The following is a 22,632-nucleotide window of genomic DNA, read 5'->3' as shown; positions in this document are numbered from 1 at the left end:
CTGGGTTAGTGGACGAGCGACAGGGGTTGTAGGTAGAGTAGGGAGACTGTGACAGAAGGATGTCAAGGCGGATTGTTGAAGACTGACAGTGACAGTGTTTATTCATTTTTCTGTGCTCTAGTGGTCAGAGTTGAGCATTATTTTTGAAAGTTATTTTAAAATGAAAGGAGGTTTCCAGAAGAGACGAAGAAACAAAGTGCCATATACACACATAATGAGAACATTTAACCATTAAAACAAGCTGTAAGGGTATTAAAACCATACAATTTCGTATGGTAACAGGATATTCAGGGGTATCCTCTGCGCCTCTAGTGTTCCCACTGCACCCCAATGTTCTCTCAGACCACACTGTCCTGCATTGTTTGTCTAAATTCGGCTCTATCTGTTTGCCTGATAGAATCTCTAGAATTCAGCCTTGAATATAGCAAAGGTGATCATTTTAGCATGTTTTTCATTATGTGGCAGAGATTACCATTAACTTCCCATGATTTTAAGGAAAGCTGCTGTTCCTTGCTAGACGCTTGTGGTTATTTGATTTAACTTCATAGCTATTGCATTATTCTACCACGTGGAACAGGATAACTATTGAGACTACCAGGCTCGAACACATCCTTTATCTAACATCAGAAGATACTCAGGAAGTTACAACTGGTCTTATCCAGGAAAGGATGCTACAGGCCACAAGAAATATACCTCTCTCGATATAGGCTAAGTAAATTATAGCGATGATATAACTGATACGATATAGCGATGATATATGTCATAAAACAAAATGTACCGGTAATCAAAATATCTAGACAGTATTGCTCTACTGTTATTGAGAAGGTAAAGCAAGAAAAGGCTTCTAAACCCTGAGTCATGGCCCTTTAATTTCTGTTAATCAGCCTATTTCTGACAACCTGAAGCCGAACGTTAAGCTCATGGGAAGGCAGAGGACAGGAATGCCACAATAGTGTTTTCCCCAGCAGAAAAGCAGAAAGTAAATAGTTGTGCACATGAAGACTGAGATCTCAGGATGCCAATTATAATGTACAGTATCCGTACATAACACATGGGTGCTTCTGAAAGATGAAGATAAAGAAACACTCAATATCTGTGTAAATCTCTTTGTTTTTTAAGCAATCATCCCATAAAGCAAGTCAATTGTTAGGAGGATGAAGTTGACACCTATATAGTTTGTGTTCAGGCAAAAATATTCTCTGTTTCTGGAAATTCACCAGTTTTGTGTAATATAAATTTTCTTCTTAAGTATTGTTTGCAGAAGCTTGTTTAGTGTGGTAAAATGCTTTGTGGATGCATGGAAAATGTGGAATTGGGTTAGGAATCTGAGAAAGTTTTTCTATTCAGTTTGAGAATACACTAGCTGGCTACTATGTGAAACTCTCATGTTTCACAGTTAGTGTGAATTGGTGTTTTGTTGTGCAATGTGCTGGCACTGTTTTATGGATGCCACCTAACACTTGTTGTTATGCTGAACACAAAGACTGATACCCATGCCTTGAAAAGCACCGTAAAAAAACAAATATACGTGCACCATATTAGCAAAAGGAAGAAACAAAGAACCATAGCAACGATCATTCAAACTGAAAACAGCCTCTAAATGTGCACAGGGAGAAGAGGGACTGTTTCAAGATGATCATCACAGCTGAGTCAATGCGTCCTTTCAGATTTATTGTACAGCATGAGCTTTTCACCACACATACATCATAGTACTGCAGGTCATAGTGCTTTGCAATGCACTGTGTAACAATACACTAATGTAGTCAAATGTACTGTCCAGTTTACAAAAAGGTGCTGCGTGACGCTCAGAGACCATAGATAGGACTACGATACTTTTGAAACACATTCAGTTAATTAATCCAAATTTGAACCCAATTACCAAGCCTCATCGGGAAGGTGAGATCTTTTAAATCTATGTTTTGTAATGTGGCTTCATGTAAAGGAAAGTGCCAGAATGCTTTTCACATTTTCAGACATTGTTCTTTTTCAATTGTAAAAACCCACAAAAGCAGCTCTTTCTCTCTACTTTTATAGTCTCTGTCTAGGTTTTTGTTGATCATTTACGGTTCTCAGACAGCTAAGGTTTCCAATGCGCAGTGGAGGAGAAGTGTAGAAGATGGGATGCATGATTTGACAGTCTCAGAAAAGACTACACAATTTCAACCGTGTTTGTCAGTGAAGAGTCCTTCAAGTGAAGCCTTATTTGCATTAGATGTTGCTTCACCAGAGCTGACTTTGGTATGAAGAGGTGGGATAACTCCTATCGACGGGCACTGTTTTGTCCACTGACGCAGATGATTTCTCTTTTAGATCATAGCCAGCACCACCTACTGTATGAAGGAGCCTGTATGATTGTTAATTTAATGAAAGACATGATGATTGTGATACACAACAGGATGTTAGTATACTAAATACTACTATGAAGTGAAACAATAGGATATTACATTTAACTTTGGAAACCGATGTTGAATAAGCTTGAAAGGTATTGAACGGTCAATAAAGTTTCTCATGCAAAGTATCTGAAAAAAGGTTTCTTTGTAAGTCGATAAAGTACATTGTCCAACCAGCAACAAAACAAAACACAGTGTTGCATTATGTCAGTGAATAAAGCTGACAGTGTATCTATTCAAAAAGATTCAGTCCTCCTACAGTTGCGTACAAAGTCATAGGCAGTCTCTGTAGCGCTCACTCTGCAAGCTGATACGTAATGTGTAATGTTTTGTCATGTAAAATTACAGTGAGTCAAAAAAAGCCTCATGTCTTACACAAGTTGTCCACAACTTCTGCAGCTTCCTTTCAATCAACTGCCAGCTAAGACACTGTAGCCACTGCAGAGCATGGTGGGTGTCTTATGAATCATTTCTGAGTTGTGTTGAAAAAGCATGATTCTTTTAAAATCTAAAGTACGGAAGCCTCTTGTGTTATAAAACAGGTTTGTAATGCAAGTTCCCTAAGGAGAAAGGTACTGACGGACTATGCCGTGATACCTTTGACAGCACTGAGTTGCATGCCATAAGAATGAGCCCTTCTGCTGGACAGTAAAGTGTGGTTGCGTTGCAAGCAGTTACTCTTACAGCATATGATGGTAAAAAAAAAGGAGGGGACAACGTTAATTCTGAAGGTTTTCTGGTGTGGGTGTGCAGCTGCCATTATAATTCCAAGGTGCACAGGCTCAGGAAAATATATTTCAGATTTGTGTTGCAGAATTTCAGAATATTGATTAGCTTTTCTGAGTAAGTAAAAACTAGGTAAAGTGCAAATGATTAGATTTGTTTAGATACTGATCTACACCAGCTGCCTAAAGCGAGATTTCGAGTTCAGGTGACTAGCCTTCTTCTCTAGCCTGTACAAGGTTGTTCATCACAGGAAAGGTCATTTAGAAGTAACGTGAAGGTAGACGTCTGTGAAAGGCATCGCAAAGATGGGCTATTTGTGGCCAGAAGTGAATGTCCTGAGGGGGTGTTAACGATGAATTGTTGTTCCCGTTGGCAGGGGCAAGGGGCGCTCTCTGAGAGACTGCGGAGCTTCAGCATGCAGGACCTGTCCAGCATCCAGAGAGAAGGGCCCGTGTCCGGCCCCATGCCCTCTCGGTCCTCAAGCACAAACCCCAGGGCCAGGACCACCACACGCAGCAACTCCGAATCTGCCTCCAGCAAGGGTGAGTTCCCACGGCACATACTGTACGGCTGGCAAAGACGGGGGGGCCTCACTGTCAGAGGGGCTGCAGCTACTCTCATCTCAAGTCTATACAAGTCAGAGGTGCAAAAGAGGATGAATCCTAAGCAAACACAACTATCTCCAAGAGTGTTCTAGAGAAAGTAAGAAATTTACCTGGCCTGACATAAAAACACACAGAATAAATATTGCAGAATACATAAATAAGGTTGTTTCTATAGGAATACTGAAATATTTTGTTAAAGCCTGCTTGGTTAAGTCAATCCCTCCTCTCTTTTTGCTTTTTCGTCTCACTTTCAGATGTTGTTTTCTAGTGTAAAACTTTTGAAAACTGGTGTTAATCAACGTTCCTTTTGAAAAGAGAAAAAAAGATCACCAGTGCTCACCAGTCTTAATAGGATTCTGATTATATAAATTGCTTAAGTGCAATAGAGTATTATAAAAAAGGCAGACCTTTAGGTTTTAATTTGACAAAACAGAATTTTGCTCATTATTTCACAAACCAGTTGAAAGTAAAGGAGATTGGGAAAACAAATTGTTATTTATAGTAGTTATTTTTGACATGAAGCCTGCTTAGCAACAAAGTATTGTCTTTTGGTATCTAGTATTTGTCTCTGGTAAATTATTTCTGAGGGCTGAGCTGTTCGATGGGCAGTAAATATGGGGTTTTAAAAATAATCCATTCTCTTCACAATGCAGTGCCTTTAAATTCTTTATCTGTAGGAAACTCACAGCTGGCAGGCAGTGGAAAAACATTTGCGACTGCAGTTCCAGCTTGACATCTCGGTATTCTCCAGACATAAGTGACTGTTAATCATCTCGTCCATAAAAGGCATTGGAGTCATGGGTGGATGTTGCAATGTTGTAAAACAAAAAGCCCATTGCTTAGAGTTTATCTGCCATCTGTATTTATGTCTAGTGTTTTCAGAAGTATTTTTATATTTACAAATCAAAGTGAAGTGTTCTTGGCTGCCAGGCTCATGGTGTTATTTGTTAAATTGTGACCCTCATGTTTTACAAGGGGTTTGATGAATTATAATATTCAACAGAGGATAGACTCTTAACAGTGGTCCTGAGAGGTGTAATAAGCACATATATGGTAGAAACTCTAGGGCTTAGTTTGCCTGTATAAAATGTCTCCAGTGTTTTATTTTGTATGATGCAAGAAAGGATTTTCATAACTCTTAAACTAAAATTCTGTACCATGCAACTTAAGTCAATAGATATGCATTTAGATTCATTCATCTAATCTGCATTAGTTCAAAATGCAAATAGTAGTATACTATATATTCCATTATATTATTTAATTTATTATTTCATTATGCATCTACATCTCTATGTATTTTATACTATAACATCTATGGCAACTTGAGATACTGTACAGGCTGCTTAGGCTATTTTATATGATAGTTGAATGTCTATTAAGCTTTTATTTATGACAAAATCCAAACTTAAAAAAATCTATAGATTTTGAGTATCAATGAGAGTGTAATCTTTAATTCCATCACTGTTAGAAGAATAACATTGTTAGGTACAGCAGACATTTTAGTATCTCTCTTCTCGGTCTGTTCTGGGAATTCAGTTTACTACAGTGTGTGTCTGATTAACATAAAAATAGTGACACACAGAATTTTCGTACGTGAAAGGCACCTTTATCAAGCAACGCATTAGTGTGTAATAGTTCAAATGTATTGTTATCAGTTGTTGATGGTGTTTTATCAGGGCCCTGGATTTAAGACAGCTAGGATCAAGGCTGCTCTGTGAGTCAGCAGATCCTAAACTGAACTGACCTTTTCAAACACTGAGCCAAGGCTGAACAGAAACAGAGCCGTTTGTGTCAGCAAGTCAGAGTGACCGTTTCCTTCTAACTCCCTTCTTCCAGCTTGTGTTCACTGTGCTCACTGCAGCGCCGTGTCCGGTGAGTGAACCACACAGCAGAGCTGGCTGAACACTGCATGGCGACTGAGCAGGGGGTGAAACCTCAGTGGAACGGGCAGTGTGGGCAGGAGGCCTGGTGCTGGTGTGACAGGCCTGCCTCTCCTCAGTGGGCTTGTGAGGCCCGAGCACATGGACAAACCAGAATGGAAAAGAGAAAACTGAGCAACGAGCATTTATTTTAGTACAGGTTTTTGATAGGCACAGGAAAAGGTTTATTCCATGCTGAAAAGACACAATGTTTTGGCTGTGGAGCCTTCATCAGGTGTCTCTTCTCTTTTCAGCACGGAATAAACCTTTACTGTCCCTTTGCGGCCTACGCACGCTGACGCAGCTCCCCACTAGACGTTTTTTTATATACATACAAAAGGTACAACTGTTCAAATAATCCAACCAGCTCACATGTGAATCCATTTAAATACCAAACTCTTCTAGATTAAAACCGTGCGAGGATGTGACTCTCAGCCCTCCTCCAGTTCTCTCATTATTTAACTAATTCACCATTGACACACAGTAGAGGCCTAAACTACGACTCGTGGCAGGTCAGCTGAAACTACTAACCTAATTACGGCTGGCGTGCCACAGGTGGTTTATATATACTATGGGAAAGGGGCGAAAAGATGAATCAGGAGGATGTTGTAAATTATTGAACAACAGGACCACGCCAGGCTTGTCTACAGGATTACTTTCACAAATTGTTTCACTGATCGTCACTGTATTAGTTCCAGTTGTCTGACTTGGTATGTGAACAAAGCATTTGTACACTGCATCATCTGTCAGGTTTCACCCGGCTGGCTGGTACAGTTTTCATGACGAGTGTTTTCTTTGGTGGGTCAAACCGTCCTATAACACAGGACCTTACTGCGTGCATGGATCCAGACCGCCTGCACTGGTGTAAATTAGAAAACTGATTTCTCTTTGGCCCATCAGCCCTCTGCAGAATTATGTTGGCTTTGATTGGCTCCTGAACACCATTACAGCAGGAGACCACCTGCAGGGTAACTAGGCTTTCTCTGTGTAAGGAGAGGGGAAGGGTGACATCATTTCAGCATGAGTGACTGGAGATGTTTCTGGTCACGTTTCCTCCAGGAGAGGACGGATGTAGTCAGGTTAAGGAGATAGCTCTGGATTCTCAGCAAGAGTCTAAAATTCCAGATGCATGCAGTTGACGTTTCCTCGAAAATATTTCCTGAGATGCGCAACTGCTCGGATTGGAAACATTCAAAATATAGAGATCCTTCGATAAAAGCAAATTGGGAAAATGGCAATTGTCAGGATCTTCTCTCAGTCGAATCCCAAAACTGGCACTTGAGGTGCAGGCATGAAGTTTTTGTGTGCGTGTGTTTTTTTAAAGGTGAAAAACTGCATCATAATGGTCACAAAAGAGAGCGGTATATTAAAGACATAGACAAGTACCCCAACACTGGATTGAATTTAATCATCACGTAAATAAAAAAGGATTTCAAAATATCTCTCACACTATTTGCTATGGGGGTTTTAATTTCCCAAAAGACAGTGTCCAAGGTGCTGTGTGGTTTGTTTTTGTCTGGCTTGGACTTGTTTGACTAGTTTGGAGCTATAATAGCTGTGCTTATTATAGCTGCTGCATCACAGCTGTGTGAGATAAGATAAGCGTGGTTGTTTCAGGATGCTTTCTCAGCCCCCAACAGTGATGCACATGCAGGGTAATAGATTTGTCGCCCTTGCTTTATAGTAAAATGTACAGTGTCATCCTGTTCTGGTCACGGGTATTGTTCTCTTATTAAATGTTCCATCTCATTGTTTTCCTGAGGCCTCACCTCCCGATCATCACTTTTCCTGTTTGCAGTGTTTTCGACTCTCAGCTGTGTCCTGCCCAGTGGACTTTAAAAGCTGTTTTTTATTTCTGGAGATTTTCAGTGAAAAAGCCCTTTACGTTTTGGTTACAAATCTGCAGTAACGCTTCTTTAATGGAGTTGAGAAATTGAAACAAAAGAAATGACACAAAGCTCTTGTGATTTAAAAAAAATGGGCTGTGCAGTCTAAATATGCAAAAGATAAATCACTGTGTGACATTTTCCTAATTGCTTGTATTTCCTTCCCATGCTCTGTGGAAATCACCTGGGCCAACTGCGTAAGTGTTACAAGAGTGTGTGAATGTTGTGACAGCTTGCAGTTAATATAGCAGACGTCTTCCCTGCAATCTCATTTCAAAACTCACCGTGGCAAACAAATACAGATCTGTTTAACATTACCAGTCATTACTAATAACACTGTATCGCTAGGAGTGCTGTGAAATATAGAATTTCACCCCTGGTGATAATGCCCTTGGTAAGCCCTGACTAACTGCTGGAGTATGCCGTGTTTTCCGCCACCATACTGTATGTACTGTTTTGGGGAGAAATCAGGGATTCTGTTTCTTTATTTTTTGGACTTCTACAGTGACACCTCAGCTTCTAAGAGGCTTTTCAGTATTAGGAATATAATGTATAAATAACGTTAGTTTTCGGACTGAATACTTTAAAAAAATCAAACACCATTCCTGATTACACACCTCAGAATCTCAATGAGTGCAAGATCTGAGCACACAATAAATAAACACAGCTCTTCACTTCCTTTTCTGGGGATTCTGGGATAGGATGTGTGGGCAGTAGTTTACTTGCTCCTCATGGAATCCAGTCCCATTTTCTTCTCGTTAATTTATTTATTATCTCTCATCTATTTTTTTCTTGTATTTTCCAAATGATATGAATGCACAATTGCTCATTTAAAGTTTTGTGGCAGGGAATTTGATTCCGATTTACATGAGTTGAAATTCAGTGTGTGTCGTTACGTGCTTGCCTTTAAATATTCTGTTTTACTTTTAAGTTAAAAAAGTGTCATTTGTAAGTAAATGTCCAATGGCCATCTGTCCCCTAAGAATCCTGTTCTTTCTTGGTGATGATAGTTGAGTGACTTTGTGCTTGTGTTTTGTTTGCGTTTCTGCATGTTATTGACCAGTGTCTCAGGATCTTGTTTATAAAGAGTGCTGTTGTTTGGCTGGAACAATGTGGAGTGGGCTGAAACACAGGTAAACACATCAAGCTAATTTACTTACATTTAAAGAATAAATGAGACACCAGACAACAAAAAGTCAAAAGAAACTACGAAATTGTTCTTTGTGAACAAAAAGGCCAGTTTATGCCCAAAGTTACTGAATTAGTGTTCAAACTATCCCTAATTAGAAATTTAAATTTGTAGAATTATTGACATCATTCATTTTAAAGGGTGTTACTTATAATTTATCGGATATTTTGTAAGTAAACAAAGCCTAAGGATGATCTAGTGAGTGCTGTTGTGGGTTGAGTAGGACTGCTAGAGAACATGCAATGAGCCACTATGCCCACAAGGGGGAGCGATTCCTTGTTTAACGCAAGGAGCAGAGCTCCCCGCTTGCAGACTCGCTCACTGCTAGCCTACAAACCTCACTGGTGACAACCGGCTAATCCCAGTCAGGGGTTACCAGTAACTGCTGTGGAAAATATTTAGAGTAACTACATCATTTATACTCCTTTCATTTCTTGTTTTTCATTTTTTATGTAGATACCATTCTGTGACAATCTTTTACTTTAACCATTTTGTGAACTGTTTAATAATCAGAATAAATCATTTTTGTAGTAAGAAAAGTAGCGTTTGGGCTTGGCTGGGGTGTAGACAGGTGCTAGTGACATGAATGACAAGAAATACCTGACAATGAGCCAATTACATCAATTTCTAAAACTTTTTTCATCAATATAAGTGAAATGTCTCTAAATTACAAACTTGATTTAGTCCCACCCAAACCTGTATTAACTGTCAAAGTTGTTATAATAGTCAAAACACTAGTGGTAAATTGAAGTACTGTAAATAACCCACTTAAATAGTCTGTATGCCTTGGCCTTTTGGCTAAGATCAAGTACAGTCTCTACAAAGGTACTCTATAGATATTTTTGTATTCCCTAAAGAAACAACACGGACATGGACAACTTGTAAGACCACTCTAACCTTACCTATCCAGAAGTATATATCCCTGCCAAATCAAACTGTTATTGAAAATACAGTTTTTAAAAAATAAAATAATTGACACTCAAAATGAGCACAATTAAGTGTGTAGTTTTTCACCTTGTGAATGTATTGTAAGTATGCAGCCTTTGAGTGTCCGGCCTGATTGCAATGGGATTTAAGGTGCGAATAGCTCTGGTCTTGATCAGCACCCTCTCCGCTCTGGGGAACAATGAGGGCAGTGCTTTGTTTGAGGGCTGGAGTGACACCTGCTGGCCATATAACGGAATAACTGCTCAGCCCTGTGTTGTTTTGTACCCAACACACCAAATACTGCTTTCCCAGTCCTGAATTAACATTCGACATTAACCTAACATGCGCTAGGCTGAGACAGGTTCCAGCCGAAAGACTTTGTGAAACTGGCGCTGTATGATTTTTGCTCTTCCTTTCTTCAATGTGTAGCATGTGACACTGGGGACTCAGGTGATGAGATTGACATTACTGAGTATGAGGTCTTGAGCTCGGAGCAGTGCGACTCAAAGGAACAGCAGCTCGCGCCCTCTGAGGTGGAGCAGGAGAGTGAGGATGTATTGGAAATCAGAGCTAAGCCCAGGACAGTAAAGAGGAGGGCTCCCGAGGTACTTCTGTTGGCAGCTTGATGGTTCCTTAACGGAAGCCTGATTGTACTGACTAATCGACTGCTTCGGTCTGCTCAGTCTCTCTTAATTAAGCCTGGTACTGACACTCAGCTTTGGTTCGTTGGTCACCTCAATGAATTTAACATAACGATGTACCGCATTTGAGAAATAAAGGAGTTTGTTACCCATCAAACTCCAGAGCAGAGATACTTGTAAATAATCTTACATTTAAAAAATACTGAAAATTATACCTGTATTTCTGCTCCACAAATTAATGTACAGGAGGGAAAACACCAGTTAGTTGTACTGCATTCACCCATTTGAAATAATGGCATTTTGAGGGGGATTATAAGATAAAAATGTGAAATGCCTGGGTTGACATTTTTTATGCCACATACCTGGAAAGCAGAAAAACAGTACAAGAAATGGTAGCAACTGAATCTGCTTTCTGTAATCCCATATCTGAGTGTGGGTTTATTTGGTGACCAGCATGGCGATGCTAACTCATTCATTTGAGAGCTGTGTTGAATGTGCAGTTAAGGTTTTCTGATCACATCTGATTTCCTGTGCCTCTGACATTAAATTCTCCATGTGTTTAAATTAAATTATCTTTAAAATCAGAAACACCTGTCTATTAAAAAATATATGTGAAGTTCTAAAATGAACTGGAATGGTAAAAAAAATGGAACGTGAAAAAATGGAATGGGATATGCTTTGTCGAATGCGCAGAAAGAGCCTCGTTTCTCTCTGCTGACCAAAGTGTGAAAGTGCACGAATGCTTTTCCGGGATGCTTACTGGTTTGGAGAGCCTGTGCTCCTCTCACTGTTACTGAGGTGCCACATCACTGCGAAACAACACCATGCTCTACAAATACATTTCCAGTTAACTGTCTTGTGTTGGAGCAATTTAGATGTGGTGATCATTGTTACTTCCCAGGCCCTGCACAACATAGGAAAAATGTGTATCTGTAAGACTTTTTCTGCTGGATCTTTGGGAAGAAGTAACTCCCCCTTCCTTGACGTACAGTATGTGGGAGTTTCTGGGTGTAGAAGGTAGCCTCTTCAGAGTTTAACAGTGTCCTTCTCTGCCTGCCTTTCCCTCAGCCTCCTCCTAGAGCTCCGAGGCCCCATCCCAGAACAAAGAGTACCTCGTCTTCACACAGTGATACCATGTGACAGCACGAGGCCATGGGATGCTGCCGATTAAGACATCCTCAGTTCGCTTAGCTGCCTTAACTGGAGAGAACAGACGAAGAAAGAAGGGGAAGCCATGCTAAAACACCCACCCACACACAAAGCAGCCACACTCAAGAAGGAGCAGAGCCACTGAAGACCAGGCAGCTGGGATATCAACGACAGCCTGCAGCAGAGTTGACAAGGCATCTCTCCCTTTATCGGGTTTCTGTGTCTGTGCGTTCGAGTTATTTTCTGTTTTTTTTTTTGTGTGTTTTTCTTGTCAGAGGGTTCTGAGGGTGGCGGTCTTCGAATTTGTTTTCGAAAAACCGATGTCCTGCGCCATTGTGCACGTCCCTCTCCACGTTCGTCAGGCCTCGTTTCCTGGAAACAATCTTCCACACACACACATACTGTATACACTTGACGTACTTGCTTGATGCCTGCTTTTTGGTTGCGTAATTGTATCTTAGGCAACGCTGAGAGAGGTGACGGGGGAGATAGGGCCTCCTGGGGCCTCGGACTTTCCTGCAGCCGAACCGTTGAAAGGGAGTTCTGGGTGGCCTGCATTTAAAGCACCCCCGGAGGATGAAGTGGGAGCTGGATGGGCAGTGGTGCAGGACTACAGCAGCTGACATTAAGAGCTGATGTAGGTCAGACAGAATGATGTATAGGTTTTAGAGTAAAATGCTATATTGGGTACATTTCCATTTGCTTTTAGCTCCGTTTTCCTAGTAATGCTACACTTTAGTAATCCACATAAACTAAGACTTTATTATAGAGCTGGGTTTTGGAGCATCTGTTGGAACTGTTAAAAGGTAAAATGCCTGTGAAAACCTATCTGACTACGCCAAAATCTTGCTACAGTGGTTAGTAATTGCAAGCTGTTAATAAAAAAAAAAGCTTAATTAAAAAAAACAATCAGAATTGGCACCACATTCTGTACGAAATGTCACTTGCTTTAATGGGTCCTTCAGCAGGAATCTGATTGTTTTTAAAAAGCATTTTAAATAGATTAAGTGTGTAATCAGGAAACTAGTGTGATCATTGAAGGACTATTGAGTGACAGTAGTGAAATTGAACTGCTAGGTGTGGGAAAAGACAATAATTACACCTTCACTGAATCATGTAAATCATTTCTAGCTATACAGAAAATCACTAAAGCACCACAGATCATCAAATAAATGGAGCATGAAAAGATGATAATGATAGAGCACACCTTTCTTACAGCTGCGTCTCCCATTACAGAATGCTGTTAGTGACTTTAAATGGATTTCAGATATAGTGAGACGGTGACGTTTGGTTACCACTGGACATGTAGAGCACAGCAAACTCTATGCTTGAAATAAATCGCCACCTTGGCTCTTCAAAAACTCTTGTTTTTCAGTGGCCTCTAGCTTCTACTCACAGAAACCCATGGGAATGTAACGTATTTTAAGTCACTTTCCCATGGGAACTGTAGGAAACAATCCGTCCTTTAAAAAACAGGCTGCATTTTAAAATATTGTGACAAAAGTGCACAACTACAAAATATTTATAGGCAATATGAAAGAAATGTAAGTACTAGTTCTGTCTTACCTGAAATGAATATGCCCTCAATCAATATTTAGTAGTTATGCATAACATAATTGGAATTTTTTTAATGGAAAGGAAGCATTTCACTAATAAGGAAATATGTGCAATGTAGCATTCAATAGCAATGTGAAAGACCTGAATAAGATAGAAATGAGTCTAAAAATGCTATTTTATCAAGTCTTCCTTCAAGTGATTAGAAAATTCTACAGCAGTAAAGGTTCACCGTCCTTTTAAAGATAAATGCATCTACCTTTGCTTGTGCTGTGTGTGCTGTGCTTGTGGTGAGGTAATTGTATATACAGTATACACTGGGCTGCTGTCAAGCATGACTTGGACTAGGACGATTTAGACTAGCAGTGTACCTGTGTTAGGATATGAAATGCATCTGCAATTTCATACTGTCTTGCTTCAGAAAAGCTCAAGGTTTGATCAGATAGAAAGAATATAATGTAGAATGTGAGCCTTATATTGACAGCAGAGTTAAATGTACATTGTTCATGCAAAGCTGAAAGAATATGTGAATGGAAAGATATAGTTCAGCAGAGAAACAAATGTAAAAATAGTAAGAAACCGAGCAATGCAGCATTTTATCCAGGCTTCACTGTGCAGGCTTGGCTAGTATATTACATGTGCTAAGAGCGAAAGGAAAGCCTATGTATCTACCTTTTTGATTGTAAATGTCTGAGTCTCTTGATGTGAGCTTTTGAGCTTTATTTATCTGTTTATATTTTACAGATTTTGATTTGCTGTGGCAGATAGTTGTTTTTTTTTAATTGAGCTGAGCTGGCTGAGCTCACCGGGCAGCAAAAACTGTGCTGCACACTGAAGTACAGGCCATGTTCAGCTATCCATCTCAAGAGTGTTCTAAACCCCCCTGCTGATCCTCTGATTCTTTCCTATAGGTCTCAATGACAACTAAATGTAGACAGTATGTATGGCTTCTGTCTAGCTAACAAAGCTCCTTAGGTCTGTCTGGGTCTCAACTCCATTTCCGAACTATGAAGAAGTGAAACATCATCCACAAGATGTAGTGATGCTTCACATGTGAGCTGTCTTATTGACTTCCATCTACTCAGTGTGCCTGTAGAGACACATTTGCATTGTCCATTGCATCAAACTGTCAAAATAGAGCTCCAAATCATGTAGAAGAGTGAAGGTGACTCCTAGTTTGTTAACATAAAAAAAGGAACAAAGATAGAAATTGTTTGGTTTATTAGGAGGCGGTAAGATCTTAATTTTTATATTGTTTCCTCGTCTTAAGGTTTATTAACGTGTCTGGATTTGACATTGTTTTTCATTGTTTCTGAAAGGTATTGTAGCATCCTATGTATTGTTGTGCTTGTTTTGAAAACTACGACTGTTCCAGCAAAAATTCCACCTTCATTATACAGGTAGATACATTAGCATTACACTGTTGAGGCTGCTACTGCTGGGACAGCTGGAGAGCCAGGTCTGTGCGATGCTAATGTGTGTCCATTCTGTGCTTCCTAGTAATCACCTATGTGGAGTTGAGGTGTCCTTCGAGTGCACGTACACTAGCGCAACATGTACTGCACAGAGGATAAGGGGAAACAGAGCTGAATCTCCCTTAAACAGTAAGATTTTTCTACGATTTGTAGAATCCTGGGCCTTATGTATCTGCCATGCTTCACATCTCTTCTGTGTTCTGCACTTTGTTTTTAAAGAAAAGATCTATGTTAGGTCCTGCTGCACACTTTACATCTCAAAGCAAAACAGTCTGTGCTGTAAAAAGGTTAGAGTCCCGTTTGCAAAATCAGTTGTAGTGACTATTTTATTTGATACCTTATGCGATTAATAGGTAAATCCATAGCTCATTGTTTTATTGATTGGCAAGAAATGTAAAAAAATGGCAAATTTTATGAACTGGTCAAGGTCACTGGTCTTTGTGATCGGCACTAGTCATGGACTCATTAAATTAACACGCACGTTGGTTAGCCAAGATTACTGCTGATCATGGTCTCTATGAACTAACTCATATAAACAATAATTTTTAATGCATAAACGTTATACTGATCCACAAAACTTAGGGATATGGAACACGTTGCCCAGCCATGTTGTTAAAGCTGATACTCTTAACTTCCTTCAAGAAATGGGTAGATGAGATCCTTTAATCATGTAACTACAATCTACCAGATGGGCCTCATAGGCCAAATAGCCCCCTCTTGTCTGTAACCTTCCTTAAACTTCCTAACAAATGCTGTAGGAGGACATTAATGTAAACTGCTCCCTATTTAGTGGACTGTAACTCTGCGACTTCAAAATAGGAAGGTGACAGTAGCTAAGCCCTGTGGTCCCTGGGGCAGAGTTTTGGCTCTGTAGCTAAGGATCTGCACCTGTGGCTGGAAGGTTGCTGGTTAAAATCCCATGGCTGGCAGTGGAATCCCTGAGCAAGGCCCTTAACCCCAACTGCTCCAGGGGCGCTGTATAAATGGCTGACCCTGCGCTCTGACCCCAAGCTTCTCTCCCTGTCTGTATGTCTCATGGAGAGCATGCTGGGGTATGTGAAAAAACAAATTCCTAATTCTAATTTCTAATTCCTAAGAAATTGTATATGGCTAAAAAAGTGATCTTATCTTATCACTTGCATAAAACAGCTTAAGTTATATTTCCTCTTAAGTGTTTAAGTGATACTCAGTATCGTAAATAGGGGGAAGTCATCACAGCAAATTCTTGTGGAGTTCTATGCATTATGCCTCTGGAATAGACTGGTGTGGGCCCATAATGAGTTCCCCTCTTCTTGAGTAGTTGTTTTTCTTGAGAATATTGTCATTTGTGCAGCATCCTAAATGTTTGCAGAGGCAGAGCCAAAATGCAGCAAAAGTATATTGGGATCCCAGCTACTTGATGCGAATACAGAGCAACAGCTGTAAAGAATAACTATTTTGGTTGTTGTGGACTTCACAATCCTGGTTTAGTAGTGCTGGCAGAGCTGCAGAGATAGGAAAACTTTACTGCTCTCCAGGTGACACCTGCAGATAATAAGCCCCTCTACCAAAAATTTCACCATGTAAATAACCATCCTAAACAGGTTACGTCTCACAAGTCACAGCAAGTTACAGTACATTTTAGCTCAGACTCTAGTTTACAGGCCACGGACCCATGTCAAAAGCTGTGAATTCACACACAAGGACACACACAAGCTGTTTAAGGGAAGTGAGTCCACGTGGGAGCAAAGCTCACCAGAATGGTTTACGCTCAGGCTTGTGCTTCACTTTAGAAACCTCACCAAGGCCGACTGAGGAAAATGAAAGTTGGCCTACCTGTCATTTTGATCTGTAATTATAGATTTAAAACATAGGTTAAGTAGCGCTCTCGTGAAGCTTAGTTGGCGTAGATGTAGTATCGTTTCACTGTTTGGACTAAAAGTGGGATTGAATTGCCTTCTCTCTTGAACGTAGAAATAAAGATCAAGTGAAAATATGAACACTGTGTTAGTTGCTCACTGTGTCCCTGAAGAATGCTTTTAAGTTGAGCAATTTAGTGAATTTTTATAGACAAGCGAAACACACATTTTCGTGTTCACTGCTTGTGATATGATGTACATATTGAAATTAAACCGTGTACTGCGTAAAATGGTTTTGTAATTTTTTTCAGGTTTTGTGTTGTTGCTGCATTTGGAAAGCTGCACCGTTGCTAAAGACCAGTAGGTTATGTTGTTGTACTTTAAATAGAACCATCTAAACACCCGGCAAAAAAGTCATCAAACATTAAAAGCTATCTTTAAAACAAAAGAAACAGTAGATGTATTTCGGTAGAACTGAATTCACAAAGCCATACAATGTCAGTAAACACAATGAAGCCTCACTCACTAGTGCATTCAATAGCATGGCAATGTTGTATGAATTTAGCTAGTGTTTTCTAATATATGTGTATCAGTTATTTGTAAATTCTGTTGATTTTTGCATAGAAAGCATGATTTTCTTCTTAGGCAGATCTTTGATTTTAAAAACTATTATCATGGATTGTAGTTAGGAACATTGTATTCTTTAAAAGTACATCTTGACAATTGTCTTAAGGTTTCTATTTTTAAATCTGATAGGTAAGTTGAGACCGAAGATTTTACCTTCTTTTTGAAGCGGTGAAAGTATTGATTTCTGATTGTATTTTGTTTTTCTTTTCTTTCTGGCTTTGATCTATTTCTGTTTTGCACCAGATTTCTCCTTTGTCTGGCAGGCCAGAATCATACCTGAACTTTACATGTACTGTATCTTGACTTTTCTCCAGTTTCACTAAAATAAAATAAGAAATACAGCATCTGTAAACTGAAAAGGATGGATGAACTGTTCTGGAATGGATTTCACAAAGTGCTTTTATGTGTTTCACACGTTTCCATCTGTATACTGTCTGAATCAACCACAGCCATTGAATTAAAAACTGAACGTAACAACTGATGCAAGTGTTAGTGGTTTTCATACTCAACTGGTGCAAAGACTGACTTGAGATAAATATTAAAATGTAGCATCTCATGGTATTGGTAACCTTTTGAAATAATAGCCCTGAAATTTAGACTGATAAGACTGAAATTTATAGGAATAAGACATGAATATCTCAGGCTCTTTGTCTGATTTTTGAAGATGTTCTTTTTCAGAAATTATTTTGATCAGATAATGATAACTTACATTACTGAGTGAATTCAAGATTAATATATAGAGTGACCATGAAATTACATAAAGAACACTTTCTGAAAAATAAAAATGAATATAAGGTGATGAGAAACTCCAGCTATGCAAACAAAACTCATCTGTTGGAATTGGGTGCTTTCTTTTAATATGAATACGAAATCGATAAACATTTTAAGAATACGAATAATAGAGAATACCAGACACATGCAACAATAAAATCACAGCATTGCCATTCCTTTTATGATATAAATTAATGAACGGGCTTTCCAAATGAAACCGTAATAGAATATCTTCAATCTGCCATTTTCCGTAAGCAATTATACTGCACTTTTTTACTTATGTTGTTTATTTTTCTACCGGGGCAATTTAGGATATATGCAACCAGACATTAAATTTAATTGAGTAACTTCCACACTGAAAATGGAATTCCACACCTTAGAGAACCTGAATTTTAATCTGACACAATTTCAGTAGACAGCCACAAAATCCTCTGGCTTTCAAATGATGATACAGGCAGGGAGGCAGCATAACGCTGATCACTGACCTTCAAAGGTAAAGGTGAATAGTTGAGTTTTTTCAGGTATAGAGTTTGAAATGAAACAAAATGACTTTTACTTTGGCTTTTCAACTCTCCCGGAAGTTTGATTTGACTTGACAACAATACTGGACAGTCTTTCATTGTTACATACACAGCAGCAGCTGCAGTTTCCTACACTTTGAGGTTGGTGCGATCATGATATTTCTGGTAGGGGTCATTGGCGTACCAGTTTCTTCTTTTCCAGAAAGACGTGGTCATTTTGTCCAGGAGTTTGGACTGGGTGCGGTTACAAAACACGTGCTGCCTTAACCTGCGCTTTCTGGCCGGCTTTTTCTTCCACAGCTTCTTCTTGTATCCGGCCTGGACACAAGAGAATACAGAGTCAGCCGCCATTCGACAGCAAAGAGCCTGGATCACTTTAACAAGTACAGACAGAACACACCTCAGGGATCCCCACGTTCTCTCCCGGATGGTTCCGGAATGACTGTACCACTACATATGCTGTCGCTCTGCATTTGGGAAGGCATGTTTGCAGCTGCATTTTCCACAGTTTGCTTCTGGTAAATGTTTCACTTGATTTGAGTTTTACTCAGTGTTGTGCTCTGAAAGCTACCAGACTTCATTCACTTGCAAGTGAGCACTGAATAAACAAACACAAGGCTGCCATTACCTTCCGTCTTAACCACAGTCCGCAGTGAAGCCGCAGGAACCTCTTGACCACAGCCTTCACCGACTTCCTCTTCCCCTTCCTCAGGCTAACATATGTCAGGCTCCTAGCTGGCTGGTGGGTGAGGCCAGGTAGCAGCGGTGTGATTCTGTCACACAAAAAAACAAAAACACTGGCTCACACGCATTTCTCCCAAAGTACAACAAACCATCAGTTTAATGGACAAGAAGGGGGTGTCCAATATTGTCGAATGTCTGTTAACTCACAAATGAGATTTTTTTGGCTCCATAACAGACTACCATATGAGAAAAATATATACTGATGGAAAAATGAAACACAACACCTCCTCCTCCACACTCTGGCCCTCCCGTCTGCATGGAACAGGCTGAAGAGTGACTCATCCGTGACAAGGACCTGATGCCACTGCCGACGAGCCCATCGCAACCTCTGTCTGGCCCAAGCCAGTCGGGTGTGACGTCTAGGAGGTGTGAGCAGAGGGCCTCTGACGGGTCACCTTGCTCTAAGGCCAACAGCATGCAGCCTCACTGTCCTGTCCCTGATGTGGGCATTGTGTCTGCTGGCAGTTTCAGCAGCAGTATGGGTGGCAGATCTGAAACAATCTCTCAGATGGACCAGTCTGATGTGTCGGTCCAGCTCTGGTGTGGTCACTCGAGGGCGACCGGAGTTTGGATGGTCACCTGTCCTTTCAGTGTGTTGAAACCTTCTCTGCAGTCGGGGCACAGTGGAGCGGCTTACTCCATAGTGTCTGGCAACGCTGGCACATGACATGCCTGCCTGTAGGATGCCAATGGCCCTCTCCCTTGCTTCTGGTGACATTTGAGGCATTATTGAATGCACAGAAAACTGACTTAAGTGTGGCTTTTTTCTTGCAGTGACCTAAGCTTTCAATTAAGGCCTTTTTAAAGGTGTCCTAATCAGGCATTGTTCCATCTGGACCTCGAGTAAAAGTGCACTTAACAAGCTTTCGTGTGATTGGGAATGCCTCACTGCACAAGCTGTATTGCTGGTGAGAGGGCTATAAAACAAATTGACAACTTATTGTGAAAGTACATAATAATAATAATAATAATAATAATAATAATAATAATAATAATAATAATAACTCATAAAATCCTATTTCCAGACAAAAAAAAACTCTGGTTTACTTGTTTCATCTGTTTGAGTTACTTGTGTGTTAACAACAACAACAAGTACAACAGCAACAATAAAAATAATAATAATAATCTTTACACTCATATAGCATTTTCTGGACACTCCAATCAAGGTGCTTTACAGGTAATGGGGACTCTCCTCCACCACCACCAATGTGCAGCATCCACCTGGATGACAGGACTGCAGCCATAGTGTGCCAGAACGCTCACCACACATCAGCTATCAGTGGGGAGGAGAGCAGAGCTACATAAGCTATAACTATAGTATTCTCATACCAGAAAATGTTGCGTTTCTTCTTTCCAACAGTATATATGCTTTCTGAATATGTAAATACATAACTGCACTGTCCTTTAATATATTAGTGCACTGTATTGCTTATATACATGGCATCGTATCATAGTACAGCACACCCTTGCTTTTCCAGACTATTGCTGGGGAAAGGGGGTGTCTGGTGTTGCCAGCTCTCCATTAAATTACCAATGAGATATTTCAAGCTTAAAAAAAAACACTTGTGGAAATACATATATCAGAAATAAACCAGGCTTTTTTGGAATGGTAATAGACTACTGAAAGCACATTCAATTGATCTCTGAGGACCCTTGATCACCATGACTTGCCGACACCTATAGATGTAAATCTGTGAGCCATCAGCATTTGTGCACAGTAATGCTGAGATCCTTTCCTTGCTGATTTATGTCCTGGCATAGACATTTCTTGCTTGTATGCTTAAGTATTTACCAGAAGTCTCATCAGCACTTAAAATACATTTGCTGTAAAAAAACAGTTACTAACATGCTTTCAAAAAATGAAATACTTCCTTTTTGCTCAAATATCTACTCCCTTTGGGACAGGACAGAGGCGAATGGGAAAAGACTGTTAGTCCTATCTTCTATAGCTAATGAAATTGAAGAAATATGGTATATAGATCTAGCTTCTGGCACTCTTCATCAAACAACAGCATTGATGCAGTGATCAGAACTGCAACTCATGTCAATACATGTTTGTCCGAGAGAAACAGATAACTGAGCTGGGATACCCTCCCACACACATCCCTACTTACCTCTGGATAATGCCATCTGAAGGCAGGATATGATTCTGGCCAACTCCTGAGACCCAGCCAGAGGAGCTGAGTGTGGGTCTTGGGAGGGGGCGACTCAGGTGGAGAGTTGAGAACTTGCTGGACATCTGTGCAGCAAGGCCAGGTGCCCCCCGAGCACAGCCCTGAGCTACAAGTGGAACCAGGGGCCTCAGCAAACCTGTGTACAAGGACATATATTAGAAACACTGCATCCAGTGACCAAGGAATGCTATTAACTTAGATGACAGCAGCATAAGAAAAAACTTACTAAATGTATTATTAACCCATACAAGTCTTAATCTTTGCTTCAAAATAAAAAGTTGTATATAAGGAAAATCTTGTCAAACAAGTCTTGTTGCACTCATTTTCCTTGCAAAGCAAAATGTTAACAATAATTGGAGGACTTCATAACCCTGCATCTATTACATTCTTCTAAATACAGCCATTACTCCACTGGTTTTTGAATCATGTATATTTTTTTCAGAAACTAGTGCAGTAAAAAGAGGTGGCACCTATTCTAATATTCAATGGATTGCCCAATCTCAGCTATAATTAATAATAATAATTGCTTGCATTTATATAGCGCTTTTCTGGACACTCCACTCAAAGCGCTTTACAGGTAATGGGGACTCCCCTCCACCACCACCAATGTGCAGCCCCACCTGGATGATGCAACGGCAGCCATAGTGCGCCAGAACGCTCACCACACACCAGCTATCAGTGGGGAGGAGAACAGAGTAATGTAGCCAATTCATAGAGGGGGATTATTAGGAGGCCATGATTGGTAAGGGCCAATGGGAAATTTTGCCAGGACGCCAGGGTTACACCCCTACTCTTTTCGAGAAACACCCTGGGATTTTTAATGACCACAGAGAGTCAGAACCTCGGTTTTACGTCTCATCCGAAGGATGGCACCTGTTTTTTTTTACAGTAGTGTCCCCGTCACTATACTGGGGCATTAGGACCCACATAGACCACAGGGTGAGCGCGATCTGCTGGCCCCACTAACACCTCTTCCAGCAGCAACCTTCCAGCTATCTAAACGCATTTATAACTAAACGGGTCCTAAGTCATAGCTATAGACATAGTTTTGTTGTGTAGGTTGTACAAATTTCACCCTAAATAACGCAATATTCACTTATAAACTTAATTATAGTAAGCCGCTATAATTTCTTGGACCAGCTTCCGTGTCAAAACAGTAGTAACATGCACATACAAACATGACTGAACTGGTATGTAACATAAAAATAACATACTCCAGATGAGTCTGCAAGTGCAATATTCTAGTGATCTTAATGAGGAAATGCAAAACATATAAGAACCTACAACCTACAGTAAATTACAAATCACAAATGAATTCATAGCTCTGTCCCCCCGAAGAATGTTATACGTCAGTATAAATTAAAAAAAAATATTTGATTTGATGATAACCACAGTTACAATCATCAACAAATAATGTTTTAGGAAATATAAATCGAAAATTTACACACCACATCTTCTCAAGGTGGCCGCCATCTTTAATCCCCACCACGACCTCC

The 22,632-nt window shown here is 40.0% G+C and overlaps 2 protein-coding genes across 9 annotated transcripts in view; one reads left to right on the top strand and one right to left on the bottom strand.

Moving 5' to 3' along the window:
• Positions 1–17,407, top strand: part of reep1 (receptor accessory protein 1) — a 45,214-nt gene extending 27,807 nt beyond the window's left edge. For 2 of the 8 annotated variants that reach the window (XM_015344971.2, XM_015344974.2), the window contains 4 exons: positions 3,493–3,658; positions 5,558–5,593; positions 10,072–10,247; positions 11,352–17,407. In XM_015344971.2, coding sequence (XP_015200457.2) covers positions 3,493–3,658; positions 5,558–5,593; positions 10,072–10,247; positions 11,352–11,423 — 450 coding nt within the window. In that variant the 3' untranslated portion in view covers positions 11,424–17,407. The remainder of the gene's footprint in view (positions 1–3,492; positions 3,659–5,557; positions 5,594–10,071; positions 10,248–11,351) is intronic. The other 6 variants (XM_069189684.1, XM_069189685.1, XM_015344972.2 and 3 more) reach the window with 5 other exon arrangements.
• A 657-nt stretch (positions 17,408–18,064) lies between these two features.
• On the bottom strand, positions 18,065–22,631 carry mrpl35 (mitochondrial ribosomal protein L35). Its single transcript, XM_006629709.3, has 4 exons — positions 22,585–22,631; positions 21,077–21,272; positions 18,847–18,991; positions 18,065–18,536 (listed from the first exon to the last, which is right to left on the bottom strand). The coding sequence occupies exons 1-4, from the start codon at positions 22,607–22,609 to the stop codon at positions 18,348–18,350; spliced, it is 555 nt and encodes a 184-aa protein (XP_006629772.3). The 5' UTR covers positions 22,610–22,631; the 3' UTR covers positions 18,065–18,347.
• Between the last annotated feature and the right edge of the window lies 1 nt (position 22,632).

Source organism: Lepisosteus oculatus, chromosome 1 (assembly GCF_040954835.1).
Source record: "Lepisosteus oculatus isolate fLepOcu1 chromosome 1, fLepOcu1.hap2, whole genome shotgun sequence".
Lineage (NCBI taxonomy): Eukaryota > Metazoa > Chordata > Actinopteri > Semionotiformes > Lepisosteidae > Lepisosteus > Lepisosteus oculatus.
Note: the sequence above shows the minus strand (reverse complement) of the source record. Positions and strands in the feature narration are given on the sequence as shown.

Coding starts and splice junctions, on each gene's coding strand:
- mrpl35 (XM_006629709.3), bottom strand. CDS start 22,609: ATGGCGGCCACCTTGAGAAGATGTG. Junction 21,273..22,584: donor GGCCACCTTGAGAAGATGTG/GTGTGTAAATTT, acceptor CCTTGTACACAG/GTTTGCTGAGGCCCCTGGTT. Junction 18,537..18,846: donor GACTGTGGTTAAGACGGAAG/GTAATGGCAGCC, acceptor TCTTGTGTCCAG/GCCGGATACAAGAAGAAGCT.